General features: G+C 42.6%; 1 protein-coding gene across 1 annotated transcript in view; it reads right to left on the bottom strand.

The window, feature by feature from the left end:
* LNPK (lunapark, ER junction formation factor) overlaps nucleotides 1-25,718 on the bottom strand; it is a 527,269-nt gene that overhangs the window by 94,726 nt on the left and 406,825 nt on the right. Inside the window, exon 11 of the mRNA XM_085645246.1 lies at nucleotides 11,486-11,556. Coding sequence (XP_085501372.1) covers nucleotides 11,486-11,556 — 71 coding nt within the window. The remainder of the gene's footprint in view (nucleotides 1-11,485; nucleotides 11,557-25,718) is intronic.

The following is a 25,718-nucleotide window of genomic DNA, read 5'->3' as shown; positions in this document are numbered from 1 at the left end:
CAGCACTTTCGCAAATATTTTAGCATCAGTATTTATAAGAGATATTGGGCGATATGACCCACAATCGTCAGAACTCTTCCCTTTCTTAAGAAACAAGAAGATATTGATCATGTCCCAGGACTTAGGGACTTGCTTGCGCTGAGCTATCTGATTCATAACTACTTGAAACAGTGGAAGAATTAAAGTCTTAAAGACTTTAAGAAATTCTATAGGTAGAGCATCATCCAAATTATCAGATACAGCATATATCTGAATAGAACTGCTAAAATTGCTCTAAGATTAAATTATCCGAGGTATACACTCAACCATCTCTGCCCTTGATTAAGTCTATCCGGGTTTTAGCTTCCTTGTCTGCTACCTGATAAGCCAACAGCTGCCCAACCTGATACCCATATTCATATTGGTTCAATCTATTTTTATTATAGGCAGCTGCAGCCTTCTCTTTAAATTGTCGGGTCATAAGCGTCCTTGTGTTGATCAGTGCAGAGTATATAGCTTCTTTATTTGATCCAGTCAACATAATTACTTGAGCATGGGATAATTCTAAAAAATTTTTTTTTTTTTTTTTTTTTTTTTTTTTTAAGTATTACGGAGATCCTTTGCCCGTCTTTGCGTAACTTTATTCATATGAAATCTATATTGTTGCGTGGACCCCCATATGACAGCTTTCATTGTATCCCATAGAATAAAAGGCGAAGCAGTATTCATATTATATTGAAAAAAATTAGTAAGAACCCCCTGAGTATGAGAGATGAATTCTGGGTCAGACAGTAAGTATCTGGGGAATGAGAAAGGGCGATTGCTATTGTCCTCAATTTGAGACTGTATATGTATCAATAACGGATTGTGGTCAGAAGTTATTCATGGGCAGACCTCTATATCGGATTTTTCTAACAGACAGCTACTCAAAGATTAGATCGATTCTAGAGTAGGGTTGGTGTGGTCTGGAATAATACATAAAGCCGGGCATCGCAGGAAATAATGCTCGCCACAGATCCGTCAGCCTGTGAAGCCGGGCCAACTCAAAAATAGACTTTAGAACCAGACTCATCCTTGGAAAGGCAAATCGAATTGTTGAATCAATAGAATAGTTTAGAGTGCAGTTAAAGTCCAAAGATTATATTTTCCCCTTGTCAGTCCAGGAGCTCCAACATTAATTTATCAAAAAGAGCAGGTTCGTCCTGATTCGGCCCATATAATGTACATAAAACTAGTTTACTATTAGAAATTTTGAGTTGCAGGATCACCCATCTGCCACCTGGGTCAGAAGCTGTTTTAAGTATTTTACAGACAAAATGTTTATGTTTAAGAATAGCTACCTCTCTAATTGCTGCACTTTGTGAGGTACATTCTAATACCTCTAAGCCAAGCTGTTTGAACAAACCCCTATCTTTGTACGCCAGATGTGTCTCTACTAAAACAGCTAAGTGTGGCTTATATATCTTAAGCTCCTCTCTCACCAAGCGTCGCTTAATGGGTGAATTAAGCCCAACCACATTCCAACTTATACATCTGATTGTACCCATTATGTAAATTTTGGACACTTCGGGCTCCTACTGACTCTCCCCATATGGGGCTTCGGAAAAAACGTTGGCTTAAGTATTCAAGTAGAAAACACGAACAGATTATTGTTGCCCATGCAGATTCTGTAAATTATATCTGTATTACGTACTAGTTTAGTCTGTACAACCCCCGATTTATACCCCTATAGCAATTGTTTATCGCCGCATAACACCTTAGTCAGCAACAGTCCACCCCTCCCCAAACACTGGCAGGTTGCCCGCCTGCCAGTGTCCTAGAAAAGGAATCACCCCCATTAACCTGCTGTCGATTCATGACAGTATAGAGACACAGTTCTCCAAGACCTCCCAACATTGGCTAATAATACAGTACTTAAGCATTGAGGGAAAAAAATACCAAAGAAGTCTAAAAGTAGTAGAAGAGAGAAAGAAAAAGGAAACATATGTATACATAGATCTGAATGTGCGATGATGGACAGTCCACTAAAACTGGTGTATTAGGCCGGGCTTTAATAGCAATGGCTTGACGCAATAGAAAGTTACCAACATATACAAGTATTGGTCGCGGTCGATGTGGACCGGTCTGATCTTTTTGATTAAGGAATGCTGGTAGCCTATAGGCTCTTTGTATTTGGGAGTCCCAGTCCCAGTCTGCTAAGTCAGGAAAGGCTTTCTGAAATGTTTGTACAATAAATAACCATGGGTCAGAGCCTTCTCTCCCTTCCGGAATTCCAAATATTCGTAGATTATTCCGTCGTTGGCGATTTTCTAAATCTTCGATTTTGGCTTTTAAAGCATTAAGTTGCATCATGTTCTTGGAGCAGCTTGGTAGAATGTGTTACTGCATCTTCGTTATAAGATAGTCGTTGTTGCAAGGTTGTCATTTCAGTTGCATGTTCCGAGACTTTGCTGGTTACTGCTGACTGACTGTTGTATATTGCCATTATCCGCTCTGAGTTGTGTGTAGTAATCCTGAGCCTCAGATCTTTGCTCTGACATGGCCTGCATGATTAAAGCTAGAGAAGGCTCTGATGAAGTCGTTGGTATTGAGGGAGCACTCGGTAAGTCAGTAGCCACTGTTGCAGAAGCTTCAACCGTACCACAATTCCGAGTTGTGCTAATTTGTTTAGGTAAACAGTCAATTACAGAAGAGTTTACAGAAGAAGAGAGGGAGAGGAGTTGTCTGCTAGTGTTAGGCAAAGTCTGAGCTAGACCAGATAGCCTCGAAACAATTGCTTTGACATCTCCCTTTGATGCAACCCATTTTCGTAAGGGACTATCTTGCGTACTTGATTTAGCTTTACTTTTAGTAGCAGTCATAATTTTACCTTGTTGTTGAGAAGCAAAGATGTTTTTATCAGATACTCCAGCCTTATGACCAGCTTTAATAATTTTTGCCAATTTAGTATTACGTTTTTCTTCTTAATAGACTGAGGTTGTGCATTGGAAGACTCCGAAAGGTGATCAGGTGAGTCAGATGAGTAAAATAAATAGTCTATATTTGCTGGTGATAAAGAAAATACCGAGGTCTCAGCTGATAATCCCATGACAATCGGTGAAGTATCCACCGAATGAATCGGGTCAGCCATATCTGCTATTATTGGGGCTATTATTGGTGCAAGCAGGTCAATATTCCCTGAAATTGACGCGCCAGATCTTAAGTTCCCTTTATCTGCCTCACCATTATTAATCATCCCAACAAAAAGAGTACTAGTCAGCTCGACAGTTTCATTACTGACTATAGTAGCATGTTCTTTGTTAACTTGTGAATCGGAGGTTACTCCCAAGTCAGCTATACCACTGCAATCATCTCTGCTGTCATTTACAGTCTTGTTTCCTTGTTCTATAATAGAAGCGTCGTTGGTAGGTGTAACAATGGTTACCGGCCAAGCAGCATCAGATGAGCCGAACGGTGACTTGCATTGAACAGCCTCCATAACGATGTCTGCGATAGCAGGTTCAGAGATAAGGAGGTTAGCAGCGTCCCCCAATTGTAACAACTGCATAACTGGTTTGCCAACTCAGAGGAAGACCTTTTTAGATGTAGCATTCACCCCCTCAGTAGTGGAATTATCCATACCAATTGCAGCAGTATTTCGTGTGAGTAGTCTGACCCGCTGTGTGCTCGCCTTCAGAGGGGCCATTACCTTTCAGCCAGATCGAATACAAGTGGCCAGACCAATCCAATGGAATACAGACCGGCGTTGCCCAGACCGATAGTGAAATGAGCTCCGGGTGTTTCCCGAAAGCAAAGAGCACTCGGCGTCTCGTCGGAGCATAAGAGGTACGCGTTCTCTCGTGAAGTGGGCGTAGTTGGCGGAGTACTACTACGCAGAACTCTATGAAGTTGAACAAAAACTCTGCAACTTCACTCCGCCAACAGAGACCTCATATTTTTGGTAAAACAACAAGTATCTCTGTCTTTAAATGCTAAAATGCATAGAGTCATTTCACAAAAGTGAAAGTGATAATTTAGCAAGCAGTGAGAGGTGATGATTTTGGGATCCTCCCTAACCTAGGGAGAGAACCGAGCAGATGCCTTGAAAACAAAAAGCACATCTTGCTGAACGATTCAGTGATGTTCCCATCCTCTTAGGACCACCCTAAGCACAGTTATGGGCAAAAATACAATCCCAACCAAAGGCCCTGCAAAGCATTATGGGACAAGATTAGCAGTGGGCAGTGAATATTCTAGTATCCAATATCAAAATAATTCTACAAAGAGCTGCAGTTCAACTCGTCGTTACTAGGTGTCCCTCATGAGTCAAATGCAAAAGCATTGAATCAAGCTGCAGTTCCACTAGCTGTTACTAGATGTCCCTCACGAGTCAAATGCAAAAGCATTGAAACCCTGAGCTGAGAGCTAATACTATAAATTCTACAAAGAGCTGAACTGCAGCTTCATGAAAGGGTTTTCCTTGTGGTTTTCCTGGGTGATGTGCCCTCACCCAGCAAGGAGACTAGCAGGCATGGGTCCCTAGTCCTGGTCACAGGCAGAAGTCTTGCAGAGCTTCCCTTTGTCACACAGCCAGTCTGGCTGCCTAGCAGATGACAAAGCATGGGGGTCTCTGACTCCCCTACTTATTGTGCTTTTCCAGACACAACATGTAAATTAGTTTCTGGGTGTTAGAAGGTTTTATGTTGGGGATCTGCCTCTTTGAAATGGACATTTTTCCCCTTTCTTCTTCCTCTTGAAGGACGTATGTCACAGCAGGCAGGACTTGAAGCGGATTAACTCACAACAACATTCATGGGAGTAACCAGAGTGCACACCTAAATGTCGGCCACAGTGATATGTGCATCAAAAGGTTAATCTTGGGCCCTCCGCTCTATTTTTTATGATTCCCTTATCAGCCCCATCTCTCTTCCTGAGAGGTATCCAGGATTACTCCTTGTGATCTATAATAGAATCAGAGTCCTTTGAAATGCACAGACAGCCTGGCTCTCTCATCCTTCAGTGCAAGTCCCACCCAGCTTAAAGGATTAAAGGAATGAAGCAATACAAATCTGTCTTGGAGGCGAGAGGGGTGGAGAAACAGGATTTTTCAACTGGATTTTTCAACTGGGTTTTTTTTTTTTTTTTTTTTTTTTTACAAGGCAGGCCTGGGCTTCCCAAGCTGGAACCCAAGGTCCTCCAATTAATTTACCAATTCAGGCACATTTGCACTTAGTGTACATCCACAACACCTTACTGCACACAATTGTCATCCTCACGTATTATGCCACCACAAGCAAACCCACATGCAGCACACACATTCAGTACGCGCACGCTGTTCAATTCTGCAGTCTCTCTGTACCAGAGTGTGTTATTTAAAAACACACGCACACACCTACCATGTGTGCATTGCACCACGCTTCACCCTTTGTGTAGTGTATTTCTTGTGAGCGCACATGCACTCAGCACATTTACACCACTCATGCACTTCCACATCAGCCTGATGTAGGCTAGGGGTGAATGAAGAACGCATCAGAACTTTTAAGAAGTTAAGTGAGCCTGTAGACCTTACTCCAGTGACAGGGTGAAACGGACCGCTTCATTACTACTGATCACTACACACTATGCTGCAACCATCGCGCTCGAGCCGCTTACCTCCTGGTGAAGGCAGTAGCCTTTCGCCACAGGAGGGCAATGCTTTGAGCATCCCTCCCAGTCCAACAAGACTGCAATTTGTGAAACAGACCTAATGTCATGGTGCACACGCATGATCCATGTTCGCCTATGACAAACAAATCATCATTAACAATCGAGACTACAATACAGTTAGGCACTCAGGGAAGAGATTCATGTCTCTTACCATGCAGAGAACCTTTCCATCCCAAATGCAACCGAATCCCATAAAGCATAAGAATATCACTCCAAGAAGCATGTGATGTTCACCAACCGCTCGGCAAAGCAGGTGGAAGAAACTAATGTGATTCTCAAAGGTGTCCAGCCTCTTAGATTCCCTATCTGGTGGTGTGGTGGAAACACACTTGGGTTGACCATTGCAATTGTGTCCTACTAGACATCAGGGCAGTGGTGCTGGAAAAAGAAGACCGTTTCTGGGGCAGGATAATGCATTAGCAATCATACGATGCATAGAACCCCTGTGCAAAGTTTCCCCCAGGCCCCCAGGAGCAAGGCGGTGAGGGCTTCATTAAAGGGGAGCATAGGGTCAGAAGAGCCTGCACCAGGTAGAAGCACCTCAGTCACGACATTAGTCGTGACCTCAAGAACAGGCAGCTAGAGAACCTCCATCACCCTGCACATCACAGTGGCAAAGGATGCGCCTTTCTTCAAGACTTGGCTCGGAGAGAAAACCATGCCTCTGTCTATGGAGGTATCCAGGACTTTGTAATCACCCAGCTCCTCAAACCAGTAACCATCTCGGCCCACCTGAGACCATACATCACCTCATCATTTTCTTCAAGAAAGTAGGAGTCTGTGGGGAAAGTCCAGGAGGTGGGAAGAACCGAACAGCATTGGCTGCAACATCTAGCAGTTCCGCTGCAGCATCACAATCAATTTTTTTTAAGGAATGACAATTGGCTTGTCAGGGGGCATAGGAGGTGCAGAGAACTGCACTGGAAGGGACACAGCAGGGGTGGGTGGAGGCACTCATGTGGGCTTTTGGTGTGGATTCAGAGGCGGGTCCGTATCCAGAGGATTCAGCTGACATCGAGGTCAAACCCGCTGACTGTAACCCAGCAAGGCACCCTAGGGCTCTGTGAGCCCCGAAGGTGCTCAAGAGGGAGTTGGTGCCCCAAAGATGGGGTTCATGGTTTCATAAAATTGCTCCAGTTGGGGCGCTGCTCAAGCTCTGGGAAATTCAGGGTAGAGCAGATGGACCCCGACACCAGCTCTGCAAGTGAAGTGCAGGAGTGGGGCTTGGAAGCACGATGTAGAGAAGGTCAAGTCAAAGAGTGCTTCAAATTCTTAGAGTGCTTTTTTTTTAAAACTTACCTGACTTTGACAAGAAAGTCTTAAGAGTGGGAAGATGACCGTTCATGGGTATGGCCCCAAGATCTTCCACAACGACAGTAGTTGCAGGGAGCCACCTTCTGCCACGCCACAAGGGGCTTCATCACCCACTCGCAAAGCGCCTTTGGGTGCACTGACTTGAACTTAACGCAGTCCTTGGGATCGTGCCCTTATCCCAAGCACCAGAGACAAACCAAGTGGGATCGGACACAGACATTTACCTATGACAATTTCCATAAGACTTGAACACTGGGAGCAAAGCTCAAAAATGTTTGACAAAAAAAGGAAACATGTTGGTCAGAAAGTGACTGAGGTAGCTCTCCAAATCCATCCTCTTGCTGCAGAACGAAAGTAACTGATATCAGCGAGTCAGGGTGGTACTTTTATCGGCACTACGATGTCACTTCGAACACAACGACATCTTCCCAGCATGCTCAAGGTTTACCAGATCCAGTCTGAAGCTTGGGGAATATTTGATAGGGACTTCTAACTGCAGATTCCTCCCTATCACAGACCACGTAAGAAATGTAGGGGATCATCCTAGACAAGTTCAACAGGACGGCTCAAGTCAACGCAGTGTGCACCTCTTGCTACCATATCCTACTCAAACTGCAAAAAATCTTCACATGGTTCGCTCAGAACACTAGACTGACTGTCTGGCAAACACTCATCACCAACAGGCTGGACTACTGCAAACCTCTCTACTTCAGAATCTTCAAACAACTCCTACACAGACTGCAGATGATCCAGTACACTACTGCAAGACTGACTACCTCCAATGCCACACCCACACCACACCACACCTCAGGAAGCTTCACTGGCTCCCCATTCACAATCTTCTCACACACACATACAAAGCCCTATACAAAACAGACCAGAATACCTGAACATCCGCATACACTTTCACCGGACATTTATACTCTGCACACAGTCCTCGCATCCGCAAAAGCAGAAGTGGGGGTTGCTCCTTCTCCTACATTGCACCCAACACGTCAGAGCCTCCCCCTCACATCTTGAGTTCTGTAAGAAGCTGAAAACCTGGCTCTTCATATAAGCACCTGTGGGGATCACAAACACACACCTGCACAAGCGACTGGATAATCTCTCGGGTGAATAGTGCACTATACAAATCAATATAACATATCAGAAGTATGGGTCTTTCTTGCTGCAATTACAATTACCAAATCCATTGGAGGATCTAACTTAAGGAACAGAAGTTCCTCGTCAAAGTCTCAATGCTGCAGATGTAAAACAGATCTGTATAGCAGGCTCAAGATAACCAGGAACTGGAGGAAGGAGAGGTCTTGACAAAGTCCTCTGATGCAATATTTCTAAGATGGCAAAGTTGTTGTAGAAGGAGCGACGTTGCAATGTTCAAATATGCTGCTCCTCTTTCGTGGTATGGTAATCAACTGGCGACACCCTTGCTGGAGGTGTGTTTGTCAGAGTGGGAGAGTAATCTCTGGTGGAGGATCTTGAAGTAGTTGTCCAAGATAGTTTGTGTTCTACATGATCATGCCCCCCCCCCCCCCCCACCCAATGGTCTCGACCTGTATCTTCTCAAACTAGAGTGAGCAGGTTGAGATCTTTCTCTAGATTTTCTACAAGATTTGGATCATGAAAAATAGTGTCATGTCTGTTGTTCAGACTTATGTGGCAAAATATGTCCAGGAATACTTTGAGTTTGGAGTCCCAGGTTCTCATTTCTTTCCAACGTCTTGTAGCCACCTTGGTGAAAGATGGATGGATGGAGACTTTGCCTAATGAGGCTTGGACGGGGTTCTGGATGTCGAAGAAGGTGGTTTAGACAGCGGCAGCTTGCATATTGATGGATGTCTCAACAGTGAGCTCCAGGATTCTTTCACTGTTGAATGGTGTCCTGACCTCAAATGGCGTACTGATGTCAAATGGTGTCTCAACTTTATACCTGATAATGGCGAATCTGTAGGTAGAGTGCCCATTTTCAAAGTCCTGCTCGACGTCAATCGGAAACAACATCTTTCTCTGAACAGCTTCTCCCCTTGGTTGTAAACCTGGGTAGTCCTTGAAGAGAGGAGAGGGCTCTGTGGAAGAAGGAGCTTCTCCATGGTCTCTAGAAGAACCAAAAGCATCATGCTTTTTCTGTAGTCCATGCAGCCTGATCTTCTCCCTTTCAGTGGTCTTCTTGAATAAGTCTGGGTGCGCCTGCAGGATTCAGGGAAATTATCTCCTGGAAGACAAAGGATACAGATCTTGTGGATGTCTATCTGGGCCTTCTTTTTCCTCACAGAAAGGGGACTTCACCGAAATTGAGGGCATTTGACAGGAAAATAAATTACTTTCCTGTCAGAAAGTGATTGAAATGTACGTCTTAAAAAAAAAAAGCCAAATAAAACCCCAAACTTGAAGTTTAAGAAAGATTTTTAATGATTTTATTGTAGCGAAAAAGTCAGAGCTCAGTTCCCAGGATCCTGAACCCGGATCTGGAAAAATGAACAGACCTAACAGTCAGTCACCTGTGGGGTATGATGGGATGCAGGGTATGTGCTGAGGCCCTTAAAGGCACAGTACCAGTTTTAAAATGATTTGCATTGCAGCCTATTGGCTAACACTGTCAAACATTCCTTCCCCTAAAAAAAGAATTTCAAAAAAATTATATGGTTACATTTCTACCAGCGAGTAGTTTTATGTAATTGGCTTTGAAAAGAAAAAAAAAAAAAAGAAAGAAAATGATATGTAGCCATTTGTACCTTTTTATAGGCTGCAGCTTCTATATACTATATTATTGTACAATGTTAACTATACATACAAGCATGTTTTTAAAGTACTTTGGCACCCACTACATCAACCATGCTTAGGACCATTGACGAGTATCTCCTGGAAGAGAACCCATATTCCTCAATCTAAAGTCAGGAGCTTTCTACTCGCCTGACTGCACAACCCGCTCTCCCCCCCCCCCCCCCCCCTTGAGAGAAAATGAAAAACAATTTTACTATTACTTTTTCTAGCCCAGTTTTCACATGAAGTTGCCAAAAATGCAAATGCTTTGAAATGGCACTCCTGAAATTCTCAAGTACTTTCATGGTTTGATTTGGGTAGAGGACAATGACTGGGGCATGGGTTCTTCAATCAACCTCAGCCTCAGCCAACAGTTTACTTGGGTTTCATTCCAGTTGCTAACTATTTAGCTTACTGTGCAACAACGAACAAGTACCAACCATATGCAAATGAGCCATAATCCTGCTCTAATGAGAACAGTCCTGCACAAATTAATCACATTCCCGAATACACTTGGGCATCCCATTCCTAACTGTTCCAGGGGACTCGAGCTGCACCGCACTGTTGAGGCCCAAGGAGGCAATAAATACTTTGGGTTTGCTCGTGTTCCCATTTAGAGGGCCCGAGTACTCTAAGCTAGAGCTAGATTGTTTTTACAGTTACAGTAACATAAGCACGACTGGCTTTAATATGGTTGGTTCTAGGGTGTAGTGGTACAGGGCCTCATTAAGAGACCCTTAATCTCTCCAGCCTGAAGTCTAGCCCTGGAATTACTGGTAATCTGTGATGACGGGAGGTTAAGAGTTCAAAGGGGATTAGATTCAACCCTGCCTATCCACAGAGAAAGCGGACTAACTCAGGGAGGAGTAGGCCACGTATCAAGTTCTCCCGGCAAATCCTTCTTTTCCTCCAGTTTTTGTTCCAGAGATTATCTGCTTTTAGCCTTTAAAGTCACCTTGGCGTTTTGACTAAAAAGCCTATAAATTTAGGACTATCCTTAAAATTACCCTGCCGATTTTGCTAGCTTTGGAACCTTATACCATTCTACTCCACAATGAGAAGTTAGTCGTTTCAGTGCTACATCAAACAATGTCTAGGGCAACGAGTTCCATGAGCCCAAATGGTTTTCAGTGATCTGTTTTCAAATCTTGCATTACTGGAGCTCACCTTGTCTGTCCCCGGCTTGCTGCTAGCTGTGCTGGACATCTGACAGTGTCAATGGTAGGCTCAGGTTCCGGAATATTTTGGGTTATATATTCATTACCAATGAGCAATATCAGGCATAAAATTCGAGGTCGGGCTACTGGCTAAGAATCTAATTTTTGGCAGCACACAACAGAATACATTTTTGGGGGAACAGGCAGCTCCCCTCAGTCTCACTCAGTTGAGAGTGCCAGGCAGGAACCACAAACTCACTAAGCACAAAGCAAAATGGGAAATTGCGGATTTTGGCATTTGTAAACGCAATACAGTTTCTAGGTTCAGTACTACCTGGTCCATCCTTCCCTCTGACTGGAAAAGCAACTGTAGAGCTGATTAACCCCTGTCTGAATCAGTTACCATTCAGGATAAGTTACAACGTAAACCCTGGCTGTTCGTTTAACATAGCAGTTACATTTTATAGCTTACAATCGTTCATTTTAAACAAACTTAAAGGTTTTAGCTAATTTATACCAAAATGAAATTCATCTCAAATAACAGAACAACCCCTCAACCCTCTTAATTATAATCCATCACAGGTTCTTACCAACATATTCAAACTCCTCCTTTAGAGCCATGCCATTGTGAGAAAAGCACTGCTGACAGATAAGAGCGTACCTAAGAATTAAAAAATAATCAAACACCACAAATTACCGACCTGTGATACGACATGTTAAAGTGTCAAACATATCTATGTTTCAAATTCTGGACTATGACAGAGTATAGATTGACCACTTTAAAAAAACGAAACACGTGTCAGAGTAAACTGAAGTTTTTACACTTTAACAAACGTTTATAGTATCAAAATAGACAAAGGCATATGATAAGAAAATGCAGGACAAATAAAAGTGATTTAGTGAACACCGTTCTGTGTGTGCTCCTAAAATGGCATATATGCATAGTTGATTTTTGCACTACAAGACTACTAAAAATGTCTTGGGAAATTATATTCAGAAAGCACTGTATTCAATTTGTTTAAAATAGGTTACCTTTCGACTGCAATTGGACGCTTTACTAGTTAACGTTTGTTCATTTGAATAAAAAAAACCTTGTCCTGAGCTGCCAGGAATTCTCTGTCCACTGGTCACACGAGAATTCGCGGGTAAAACAAAACATACACGTATTGGCAATACCAAATATGAATGCTCTATCAGCTAGACCTAAACATCTGTGTACGTTAATGACTGCCTCCTTACCTGTGCTGCTGCCAGAGAAAAACACCATTAACTATCTAGTTGTCTAACAAACTTTAATAGCATTACAATGACGTGTGCTCTATAAAGCACAAGCTCAGGCATCTGGATAATTTTACTAAATAATCAAAGCTGTGTGTAGGGCAAGCACTTTTTTGTAGCAGTCCAAACCTTCTGCCCAACAAAACGTGCACTCCTAGAACTCCTCTCCTGGTGGTTGTCACATGATTGTCTGGCTAAAGCTGCACGGTCAAGCCAGACCATAATAACTTGGAGGTCATTCGAACGGCATGTTCAGCACTTGATCTGACCCACACATATTCAAGTATGTACATATTCACCTGAAGGCTGTCCGAAGGAGTAATCTACGTGGTTTCATTCCGTCTGCTTCTTATTAGGAGATATGGCCTAATGCTCAAAGCTGCCAACTTTTTTACTGGTGAACCCTATTCGAGACCCGGGGTCTAACAACATTCAGGGATCTTCAGCAAATCGCATATCTCGCCGTGCCTTACCTTCCTAAAAACAAAAAACTCCTTATATCGTGTAATCTGGTGTACATATAAATTACACCAGTGCCTTAAAAGGTCTGGCCTTCAAACCTATGCTTTTTTAAAAAATTTGCTATGCAAACGTGCACAATCAGCAAAACAAAAACCAAAAAACCCTCACTACTGCCCAAAACGGCCGTCAGCACAGTCAAGTCTGTTGAAGATTTTGGTGTCTGAACCCCTGCCACACCTTGTGATGAAGATCGCAGGGATCTAGGGGTAAAGTGGCGATGGAGTGGAGAGAAAACCTAGGTGATCCTCCTCTACTAAACATCAAGCAAGGAGAAGGAGGGTGGAGCTAAGTTCTGCATCAGAGCAGGAATGGCTGCACTGTTAAACAAAAGCACTTGAGACGGCTGGTCGGATTCTATTGTGTCTAGCCAGAAGAAAAGGAGCGGAGGTGCTGCAGGCAGTGGCACATTTGACAGCATGCACTGCCTGGGTTTTTCCCCCTGCGAACCCCTCCAAAGTACAGAAAAGACAGCACCAGATAGGACGGAGGCACTTTTAGAAAAGAGAAACCATTCCCCCTTGCGGGAACTCTGCTTAGCCCTGCTAAAGGAGCTTGCGTGTAGTTACAGAGTAGTTGTGCGGCAGCATAGGTGCGGGTGGCAGCAATCCCCCTAACCGATCTGTGGCATTTACCAGGGATTCATGCTCACCAACCGTACATGCTGTATGTAACCAGCTTTGACTGCACCCACCTGATTCGAGGGATGCACATGGTGGCTGTTGGGGAGTCGTCCTGAGACACCCCTTCATCTCCTGGATAAGAGTTGTTGCAAAATCAATTAGTGTTCTGGTTCAGGGAGCACCTGGCCTGGCAGTTAAGGCTGCATTGTTCCTACTAGAGTAGGGTAAAGAGTGATTTGCATATGGGTGGGTCCAAGCTGAGGTGGCATGGTGAGCAAAATAACGATAGACTGGGATGCAGCTGAGAGTAATTACCAGTGGCTGAGATTAAATCATTACAACCATCACTTTTTTGTATGGTTCAGTGTGAAGACCTACAGAGGGACAGCAGTAAAGGGCTCATTCAAGCTTATACTTTAATGTTAAGGATCTGAACTCTCCCAATAAAAGGCACAGATTATGGAGGTAGGATATCTTCGTTCAGGAAACCCACATTGCATTCAACATTGGCTAATGTATACTCCCTAAATCTGGTCAGGATAGTTTTCTATAAGAAATTCTGGAGGAACCAGTGCAGGGAAAGTGATCCTTAATGGAGACGTAAACATCGTGTGGGATAATGATCTGGATAAAAGTGGCCAAGGAAAACAGCTATAGTGTGTGAGGTCAAAAGATTGAAGAAGAAAAAATATGCAGAAAGTAGATCTTGGACACATAGAATGACCTTTATCCCAAGGAGAGGGACTACACTTATTTGCATGTACATGCATTAAACTCTCGTACAGACTATATTTTCATAATCCGAGGGCTGGAAGCGGCTGAGATTCTGGAGATATCCCACTCGGACCACATGCACATGAAGTAGCTAAGGTGCGAAAAATATTACGTAGGCAGGTCATGAAAACTAAGCCTGATCCTGTTTTTGGATCCTGCTTTTAAAACAGAGCTACCCAGAGAGACTGAGGAGTATTTCAAAACAAACGAGAAAGAGGGCACCTCTGCTGTGGTCTGCCGCAAAGGGTTTAAAGGTAACAATAACGGGAGTAGCAATGGAGATGTCTCCATGACATTAGACAAAAACCAAAAATAAACCTTGAGGATTTATTCAATTTATATTAATTATTCAAACAGTCACAATAGTGATCTTGATTTCCAAAAACTCAGAAAGAAACTTAAAAAAGAAGAAACTTTCAAAAATGACCTAAGTTCATCTTTTATATTATTTTGTCAAAAATTATTTTATACATTTTCAATATTCTCATTTAATAAAGTAGTGAAACAATCCACTTAACATTTCATGAATGGCAATATAACACTACTGTCTCATTTAGAATCACATAAGCAGTAGTCAGTGACACTTTTTACAAACAAATACGAGCCATCTACATTTGGTCATATGTTGAAATCAATCAATACAAACAGATGTGATTTCTAGCAGCATCCAATGCCTATTAGTTGTGTAAAAGAAGTGTCGTAGCGTCGACGTTTCGGTCTCACTATTAAAGGATCAATCACAGAGACCATCCTCAGGACAAAGGTTGCACCATGAATCTATTAAAAAACAATATACATACTTTTATAGATTATACTACATTTCATCAATTGAGTTCACAAGTTTGTATTACCTATACACAAAAGGTGTGATCTATTTAAACCACCCGATATCAAGTGCCAGTCCAAAGACCCCAACACCTCAACACAAACCAGAAGTGTTGAACACCAAGAATCACCCTCCTGTGAATAGCGGACTTCACATACAACAAACATAATAAAAAGGGACTCACTTCATTGTGAAGTCGAAAATTTCAGCCTGTTATATAATTTAACAGTGTTCTTCAGTAAGGAAAGCACTAAATCCGAAATCCAAATAAGGCCACAATCAATAATCAAAAAACAAACTACATAAAATCCTACTCAATCCAAGAGTTTGAAAATCACTCATACTAAACACACCAGCTGCTACTTACAGAAAAGGCGGCAACACTCGTCTACCCCGCTTTAATGTGAAAAAATCACAATACAAATCCTTAAGACTCGAGTTCTACTTCCCCCCCACGGAGTGTAAAAGCACCGTTTTGCCAATAACTCACTTCTTTTGTTCTTAATATTACTCTGGCAGCTTGACTTTCCCGTGCCTCACTCGCCAAGTCGATCGAGCAAGAAACACGCGCTGACGCAGAGGTTATAAACGCAGCGCCATGCAAGTCTCCCAGTGGGAAACGTGTCGGCCATCTTAAAACTGTATTAACAATATCCCGCTGTTCATAGTTCATTAGTGAACGGGGAATAAAGTAGCCTTTGCACTCTCTATTTAGTGCAAATACTAAGTAGTTTAATACACAGTGACGTTTCAGCCCTTTTTAAACCAAAAATCAGGAAACACTATGCGGGAATGAAAAGTATATCGGCCATCTTAAGACTGTATAGACATAGATCACAGTTCACTAATGTAAGGGGAAGAATACGACCTCTGCAGTCTCCATTCTGTATATATACTAAGTTGTGAAGTCAGTCATTTTCAAAACAATATGTAAAATAACGAGAAATTTTTACGGATTGGATAAAAACACGCCAAGATATATCATATCTATCGTGTGCAAGACCTCCGCGACAATCAGGTTACAATGTCAATACTTTGTCAATAAAATCTTCCACCATCATAGGCACAATATAAATCGTACCTTAATGTCAATCAGGTAGCAAGTATGATCAGATGTGTTTAACAACCTCTTCTTATTACACATCTTATTAGCCATCTCCTTGATGGTTATAACATCAAATTCACTGAAGTCAAATAATTACAAACATGCTTCCCTAATGGGCCCCTCAAGAGCACCCAGGTATACCACCATTATCCTCAATGTACTGAAAAGCTCAACTTTAATTAACCTCCGCCGTAGAGGCAACACTAGGATTACACAAGGAACAATCAACCCGGTGCAAAGTTTATAATTACACACGAAACAGTCAGACAAGCGCAAAATTTAAATGGGTACAAAATGTATAAAGTTGCCAAGGTTTGCCATTCCACAAAGGAATTTAATCCCTTCTCTACTGTTTTAGCTGACCAGATCCACCGGTTTTCCTTTAGTGTAAGCAAACGATCTATGTTCTGCCTACGTTTATTCTTTTTCACAGTCTCCAGCACAAATCATTTCATGTCTGATGGCATATGTTCTTTTGCCAGATAATGTTCGACCATTGGTGCAGTTACAATTTTGCATCTAATACGTGACTGGTGTTGGATTATTCGTTTTTTTACTTCCTGTGTTTTTCCAATATAAAACAGTGCACATGGACATTCTATACAATAGATGACATTTCTTGTGAGACTGTTTGAATGTTGTCGCAATGTCCATTCTTTCCCATTAAGTACACATGATTTTACTACTAATGTAGTCGGACAGGCAATACAATGTCCACAGGGATAGTGGCCGATTATAGGTGGCAACCCCCATAAGTTTGTTAATGTATTCGGGGTTGGTTCTTTGTAAGCCTTAACAAGGTAATCCCTTAGATTTCTTGCCCTCTTAAATGCAAAACGGGGTAGTGTCATCTGTGGTTCGGCCTTCTGAATAAGATGCCAATTTTTTGTCAATTTTTGATAGAATTGGACTCCGTTCCAAATGTCGTTACACAAGTGATTACCTCTTGTTTAGGTGCTGGCTCATCCTTATTCTGTAGCAGTGCCTCACGGTCATAATACCAAGCTCTTTTGAGAGAGCGTTTGACCAGCCTGTATGGATAGCCTCTCATGACCAATTTTGTCTGTAGGGTTTTTGCCTATTTAAAATAATCTTCCCGTCTGGTACAGTTTCGTTTAATACGTAAAAACTGACCAAACGGGAGATTGTCACGTAAATTACGTGGATGATGACTTGTGTATTTAAGTAGTGTGTTCCTTGCAGTAGATTTTGTAAAGAGACTTGTCGATAGCCTGCCACCATCATTCCAGATCTGTAAATCTAGAAAATTGATTGATTGTTCATCACGCTCCATAGTGAATTGTAAATGGTTATTCTGTTGATTTAACCAAAAATGAAATTCTTGTAATCTTGAGATTGATCCTTCCCAGATAAGGAATACATCGTCTATATATCTGAGGTACTTTTTTTATCTGATCTTGAAAGGGATTGTTATAAATCACCTCTTCCTCAAATGCTGCCACGTAAAGGTTCGCTATATCTGGAGCAAAAATTGCTCCCATTGCGACTCCCTTTATTTGGCCATAGAAGTCCCCATTAAAAAGGAAGTAGTTCTGTTCCAGTGCAATTCTTGCACACTTGGTGATGACATCCGAAGGTACCTGGTGGGGGCGTAATCTTTGTTCTAGTGTATCATTGATCACTAATAAGGCCTCCCCTTGGGGTATGCTTGTATACAAGCTTTCTATATCCATTGTAACAAGGATATTCTGTTCTTTGTTGAATGGTTGTCCCTCCAGCCCCATTATCACATGTGTACTGTCTCTAGTATAGGATTTTGTTAACGGCACAAAAGGTTTTATGAAAAAATCAACATATTCTGCCAATGGTTGTAAAATGGATTGACAACCTGCCACAATAGGTCTACCGGGGTTTTTTTTGTCATCTTTATGAATTTTCGGTAGCGTATAAAACACTGGTATTGAAAAGTCATTCTTATTCAGATATTCAAATTCTTTTTTATTGAGCCATAAGCCATCACGTCCACAACTTTCTTCTGATCCTATCAGTGGTGTCTCTCACTAACTTCACATAGTGGGTGGTGTTACTCAATTGTCTTAGGGCCTCAGTATCATAATCAATCTTATCTTGTATGATGATACTTCCACCCTTGTCAGCAGGTTTAATAACAATATCATCCCTACTGGCAAGGGTTTTGAGAGTGAAGTGCTCCTCCTTTGAGAAATTATATTTCACGTATTGTCTATTTTTGAACATCTGTTCAATCTCCATGAGTACTATATTCTCAAACGTGACCAATTCTTTTGGAATCAAGTTAGTCGCGGGATAGAACGTTGGACAGCGTAAACCTGTAACATTGTTGTTTATAGAGAACGGAATCTTACTAAACATGTACTTCAGGCGAATAGTCCTGAAGAACCTGTACAATTCAATCTGTGTCTCAAACACATCATTTCTGTTAGTGGGAACAAACAATAGACCATGATTAACAGCTCCGTCTCCTTATTACTTAATTCATGACTTGAGAGATTAAAAATAGGGACTACCTCCAAACTATGGTTGATGGAATTCGTCATTGTTGGAAGGTTAATGCTGGAAGTTGGCTCTACCATTCGTAATATGTGTTCCTGGTTTGGCGGAATCCCGGGGTGTATTGATTCCTGAACCACCCTCTCCTGGTGTTCCGAGTTCTGCCTCTCTGTGGTTGTTGACCCCTCCCTAAAAAAGATGAAGGGTTCTGTCCTCTACCGTATCTATAGTTAGAAGTATTTCCACAACTGTTATTTTCTTCTGAACTGGAGGAAGCTGTGTCTGAGAAAGTCGTGTGTTTAGGCACCCAATTTGATTGATTTGGGTTTTGTTGAAAAAATGTTTTAAAAAAGGATAGGTACGTTCTCTAGAGTAGTTTTTGATATCCTTTTGCAGTTTTTCTGTCTTTTTCAGTATATTATTTCTCTGTAAGTCAGATATAATAGTCTAAACGTAGGCAGAACATAGATCGTTTGCTTACACTAAAGGAAAACAGGTGGATCTGGTCAGCTAAAACAGTAGAGAAGGGATTAAATTCCTTTGTGGAATGCCAAACCTTGGCAACTTTATACATTTTGTACCTGTTTAAATTTTGCGCTTGTCTGACTGTTCCGTGTGTAATTATAAACTTTGCACCGGGTTGATTGTTTCTTGTATAATCCTAGTGTTGCCTCTACGGCGGAGGTTATTGAAAGTTGAGCTTTTCAGTACATTGAGGATAATGGTGGTATACCTGGGTGCTCTTGAGGGGCCAATTAGGGAAGCATGTTTGTAATTATTCGACTTCAGTGAATTTGATGTTATAACCATCAAGGAGATGGCTAATAAGATGTGTAATAAGAAGAGGTTGTTAAACACATCTGATCATACTTGCTACCTGATTGACATTAAGGTACGATTTATATTGTGCCTATGATGGTGGAAGATTTTATTGACAAAGTATTGACATTGTAACCTGATTGTCGCGGAGGTCTTGCACACGATAGATATGATATATCTTGGCGTGTTTTTATCCAATCCGTAAAAATTTCTCGTTATTTTCCTTTTTACATATTGTTTTGAAAATGACTGAGACTTCACAACTTAGTATATATACAGAATGGAGACTGCAGAGGTCATATTCTTCCCCTTACATTAGTGAACTGTGATCTATGTCTATACAGTCTTAAGATGGCCGATATACTTTTCATTCCCGCATAGTGTTTCCTGATTTTTGGTTTAAAAAGGGCTGAAACGTCACTGTGTATTAAACTACTTAGTATTTGCACTAAATAGAGACTGCAAGGGCTGCTTTATTCCCCGTTCACTAATGAACTATGAACAGCGGGATATTGTTAATACAGTTTTAAGATGGCCGACACGTTTCCCTTTGGGAGACTTACATGGCGCTGCGTTTATAACCTCGGAGTCAGCTCGTGTTTCTTGCTCGATCGACTTGGCGAGTGAGGCACGGGAAAGTCAAGCTGCCAGAGTAATAAGAACAAAAGAAGTGAGTTATTGGCGAAACGGTGCTTTTACACTCCGTGGGGGAAGTAGAACTAGAGTCGTATTTGTATTGTGATTTTTTCACATATTAAAGAGGGGTAGACGAGTGTTGCCGCCTTTTCTGTAAGTAGCAGCTGGTGTGTTTAGTATGAGTGATTTTCAAACTCTTGGATTGAGTCGGATTTTATATAGTTTGTTTTTTGATTATTGATTGAGCCTTATTTGGATTTCGGATTTAGTGCTTTCCTTACTGAAGAACACTGTTAAATTATATAACAGGCTGAAATTTTCGACTTCACAATGAAGTGAGTCCCTTTTTATTATGTTTGTTGTATGTGAAGTCTGCTATTCACAGGAGGGTGATTCTTGGTGTTCAACACTTCTGGTTTGTGTTGAGGTGTTGGGGTCTTTGGACTGGCACTTGATATCGGGTGGTTTAAATCGATCACACCTGTTTTCCTTTTGTGTATAGGTAACACAAACTTGTGAACTCAATTGATGAAATGTAGTATAATCTATAAATGTATGTATACTTTTTAATAGATTCATGGTGCAACCTTTGTCCTGAGGATGGTCTCTGTGATTGATCCTTCAATAGTGAGACCGAAACGTCGACGCTACGACACTTCTTTTACACAACTAATAGGCATTGGATGCTGTTAGAAATTACATCTGTTTGTATTGATTGATTTCAACATATGACCAAATGTAGATGGCTCATATTTGTTTGTAAAAAGTGTCACTGACTACTGCTTATGTGATTCTAAATGAGACAGTAGTGTTATATTGCCATTCATGAAATGTTAAGTGGATTGTTTCACTACTTTATTAAATGAGAATATTGAAAATATATAAAATAATTTGATAAAATATAAAAGATGAACTTGGGTCATTTTTACGTTTCTTTGAGTTCTTGGAAATCAAGATCACTATTGTGACTGTTTGAATAATTAATTTAAATTGAATAAATCCTCAAGGTTTATTTTTGTTTTTTGACTGAATCTACACAATTCCTTGGGGAATATTGGGTTGCCCTATTGTTATATCCATGACAGAGGCAGGTGACTTCCGGAGAGCCATCTGACGGAAAAGTCAAACAACCTAGACAAAATGGAAAAATTCACCTCTACCCGAATTAGTCGCAGTTAAATTCAATTCAATTGCTTTATTTCAATAACATGCATCATAAAAGCATTGTTCAACAATTTTACAATGAATAAAAGAGAGTATCGATGGAAATAAGTCTTTGAATACGTAATTTGACTAAAAATTGTGCTGACTGTTTTAGGACATCATTTTATACCCAAAGAATAAATTAACAGTTATCTAAAAGCTGGGCATACGAGTTTCTGCAAGTTCATTCCATAAAATGCACACATGGATTAAAAACAAGTATAAAAAGATAGCACTTAGTCTCAACGGGGTTATATAAAGTGCCAGTGCTTTACCAATCTGAAGAGACTTTCTTGGGCTAAAGTGATGTCCCGGTGTGGTCTGAGGTTTAGTGACTGCGGCATCTGGAGACTTTTTACCTGCCTCCAATGTCGCCCAAGGCATAAAAATATGTCACTCTACGCAGGGTTTTATGCCGGACTATCCAAGCATGGCATACAAACTTAGCCACCCCGCAGGAAAAAAAGGACACTTGGGTCATATGTCAGGATACGCAAAGCAACCCGATGTCTCTGCATATCGGTTTTAGCCATTTAGACCTTGCGTTGTTATAAGCTGGGCAAGTGAACATTACATGGGCAACACACTCCAGCGGGGCTCCACAACAAGGGCAATCTTCTGTTGTGTTCTTAGCTGAGCGCCTATTAGATGTTAATGCATTGACAGGGAGCGAGCCAAACCTAAATGGAGTGTATAGAGCCCTATCTCATGGGACCAGAATTACATCCAGGTAAGGCTTGAGACTTCTAGTCTGCTTGCAATTAAGAAATTCGTCTGTTAGTCTCCCCCTACTTTGCTTACTAAGCTCCTGGCTATAGATCCAGTCCCAGTTTAGGCGCTTGAGCTCTGCCTTGCTCGGGGGGATTTTGGGTGTCCCATGGTTCTTCAAGGCCCAATAGTGTCATCGTTTTCCTGACATTTGATATCCATTTAACCCTATGGCCCACATCTAGGTGCATTACCTTCGTTAGAGCTGTGGTGTATTTGGTGAGCTCTGGGGTACGCCTTAGGCGAGTCCAAAATAGCGGTGGGCGAAGGTTGGCAATGTCTATATACGGCCGCCTGCCCATGTCATACATTAGGGGTGTTAGTGGAGTGTTACGTGGGAGCATCACCAAATCCCTCAAAAACTTATGCTCAGATCTACTGATCTCCTCTACATTCTCAACCCCCCATAGCTCAGCTCTATGTAGAGCAGAGCTAACTGCCTTAGCGTCATACACTACGAGGGCCGGTGAACTGGCCTGCTATACAAAGAGCGATGTTCTTTGGTTAGAGCCCCAACCACATGTTTGTGATTCATAAGCATTTTGGCTAAATGGGGCCTCCAATGCATTTTGTCTGAGAGTCGCATGCCAAGGTATTCAAAGGAGCAGACTCTTTCCAGGGGGGTACCATTCAGTGTGAGATGGTTACTAAAAGATTTGTGGGGACTAAAAACCATAATCTTTGTCTTAAAGGGGTTGATGACTAAGCCCCGGGAGTCACAGAAAGATTGGCATCTATTCATTAGCTTTTGTAGCCCAACTGGAGTTTGACACCAACAAGGAGTCGTCAGCGAATAGGGGCGTCGGCACTTTGTCGCCCGCCAGGATTGAGGCGTCAGCAGGCTCTTCTTTGAGAAAGCTCACCACCCCATTCACATATAAAGAGAACGGCGGGCGAGGGGGGGGGGGGGAGAGGAAGGGGGGCATAACGCAACCCTGGCGGACTGCCTTGACAACGGGGATCTGCTCGGTCAGCTGACTGAGTCCCCCATCTCACCTAGGCATAGTTTCCCTCATGGAGGTGAATCAATAAGTTAAGGATTAGGGGGAGAATGCCCATATCTTTGAGGATCTGCCACAGCCTGGTCCTGGGTACCAGGTCGAAGGCAGTCTAAGTCAATAAATGCAAGGTAAATGCTACCCTTGACAATCACCACGACTTTCCAGTAAATAAACGTTAGCCTAAATACCTGGTCGATCGTTCCGGTGCTTGCCCTAAAGCCAGCCTGGTATTAGGAAAGGACATCCTCCTCTTCGAACCACATTTGGATTCTCTGTAAGAGGACCCTGCCCAACACCTTTTGCATTACGTCGATCAGACGTATTGGCCTGAGGGATCTTCCCTGGCACCTTTTTTGGAGATCTGGATCACCTCTGCACCTTTCCAGGATTCTGGGACTGGGCAATCTGCGACTATAGCGCTGATCAGTAGCTGGATCAGCGCTATAGTAATGCGACCAACCTCTGGGGTCAGCGAGAAATGAGTCTCCTGGGAGTCCGTCTGGTCCCGGAGCTTTGGCAGGGTTCGCTTGCATTCCCTGCTGGAGATATATCTATCGGGCCGCATGGCTCCTCCAGACATCCGTCCTCTGTAGCGGGATACAGTTTCCCAAAATGGTCATGCCAGTCTTGGCTTGTGATGTGATTGGGCAGAGTGCTTGATTCCCTGCTTTTGCCCTGGCTCACTAATGTCCAAGATTGTTTTTTCCAAGGCTAGCATTCTTCAATTCCTGCCAGGGCAGTTCATCCCACTCGATCTTTGCTTTGCGCAGGGCAGCCCTGTATTCCTTCCTAGGCGTTTCGACCAAGGGGCAGTTCTTACTTCGGATTGCTAAAGAAAAGGCCTGCCTTTTGAGCCTGCAATTCTTGGTATACAAGGGATGCTGGGTTTTTTGGGGAGCACGCGGTCTGCTATGCTTGCTAGGTGCCTGAAAATAAGAGCTCAATTGTTCCATTATACGAGAGTGAATGTTAGGGACTGCTGCCCGCTCACCTGTGTCGGTGAGTGCGGCCTGGAGCTCTAATGTGTTCGTGGGTAGGACCTCCCGGATGCCCTCTTAGAGGGGACGATATCAGTGGTAGAGTTAGAGGCTCGACTGGTCTGAGGGTAAGATGGTAAAACCTACAGGATCTTCACAGTCATACATGGGGGGTTATGATCACTGTCAGTCGTGGTACCCACAAACATGTCAGTCATTTTGTCCCAAAGTTTAACATCGATTAGGATGTAGTCGATGCGTGAGGGACAGCTGACTGGTGTCCGAAGGAGTTCTACCATTGGCTGCCCTTAGGCCGAACTTAATGGTGAGCGCATTATGTTGGATTGCCAAGTGGGTCGAACTTTTGACAAGGGGTATATTCAGTGGAGGGACAGCCCACTTACTATAATTACCTTCAAACTCCAGCATGTCATCTGAACTCAGAAGCTCAAAGGTGCAATTAAAGTTGCCTGCAATCAGAATTCTTGCGTGGAGGGAGCAGCTAGATAAAGCTTGTTCTAATAGCATGACAGAGGGCGATGGGTTGCCCCCCTTAGTCCCTCTGATATAGACTTTGAACAAGTCTAAAATGTGTCCTCCCCTAGGGCCCTTGATGGTAAGTCTCAGGATGTAGGGGGTTTGGGTTTGGGCTGCATGATGATTAGCAGCCTAGAGCAATATTCACCCAAACAATCAATCCCCCTGAGGGATTCCCTCTCCCCACGAGGGTAGCGGGAGAACAGAAGCAAACATAGCCCGTTTTTTATAGTGGAACCAGACTCCAAATCTCCTAAAAGATACAGATGTCAAATCCCTCAATCAGTTAATTCCAATGGGGGAGTAGCAGTTTATTATTTAAACCTGCTACGTTCCATGATATAATCTTTACCTTATTGGGATTTGGGGCCAGGTCAAAATTAGAATTGTTTTTCAATGGTTTTTGGCTTGGCATCATTAGGGGATCGGGCAACTCAGTGTGATCTAGCAATCTACTAGATCCTGACTCATGGGTCCACTGTGGAGTTTCAGAGTGGTTACTTGGGCCCTTAATCCCCGGGATAATCGTCAGTGGTTCATGTTCATCAGAGTGGGATAAAAGGTTGTGAGGGATACACTTAGTGCTTAGGATAGTAGTATTTTGGTCCATGTGTGAATGGGGATCGGGCTGTAGTCAATCGACTGCTTCTAAAGATGTCCCTCGCTCTAAGGTATTGGTTGTCTCGCCCCCTGTGATTGATTGTGTGCGTCTGAACTGTATGGATGAGGTGGGAGGCGGGCAGGTCTGATATTCTAATGCAAGAAGATTCTCTGCCAGATCAACAGTGGAAAGTGTGAGTTCGATGTCATCATAAGATTGCGCAGGGGGAGAGCATCTTCGGGCCCTAATGAAGAAGTTACTTACCTTCTGTAACGATATATCTGTAAGAAACAGTTAGTTAGATAGATTCCTCACCTTAGAATATCCCCAGGCGTCAGGCTGGATCCGGAAAGATTTTGTCAGCAATACCCTTGCACGTCGCTAGGCGTCGTCTACGGCTCTGCGTCCGTCGTCTGCACCGGGATGACGTCGGAGTACTTAGACACTGCCCTCGCGCGCTGACGTCAGTTCTTGTACATAGCATTCCGTGCCAGGAACGCAGAGCCATGCAAGAGACTGACACTGGTGCCACAAATTCTAGGGCCCTGAAAGGGATGACCTCAACCCTAGATATCGGTTCGCAGAATGGGGAGGATGGGTGGGGCGGGGAGGAATCTAACTAACGAATGTTTCTTACAGATATATCGTTACCAAAGGTAAGTAACT

The sequence above is a fragment of the Triturus cristatus genome, chromosome 3_1 (genome assembly GCF_964204655.1).
Source record: "Triturus cristatus chromosome 3_1, aTriCri1.1, whole genome shotgun sequence".
Classification (NCBI taxonomy): domain Eukaryota; kingdom Metazoa; phylum Chordata; class Amphibia; order Caudata; family Salamandridae; genus Triturus; species Triturus cristatus.
Note: the sequence above shows the minus strand (reverse complement) of the source record. Positions and strands in the feature narration are given on the sequence as shown.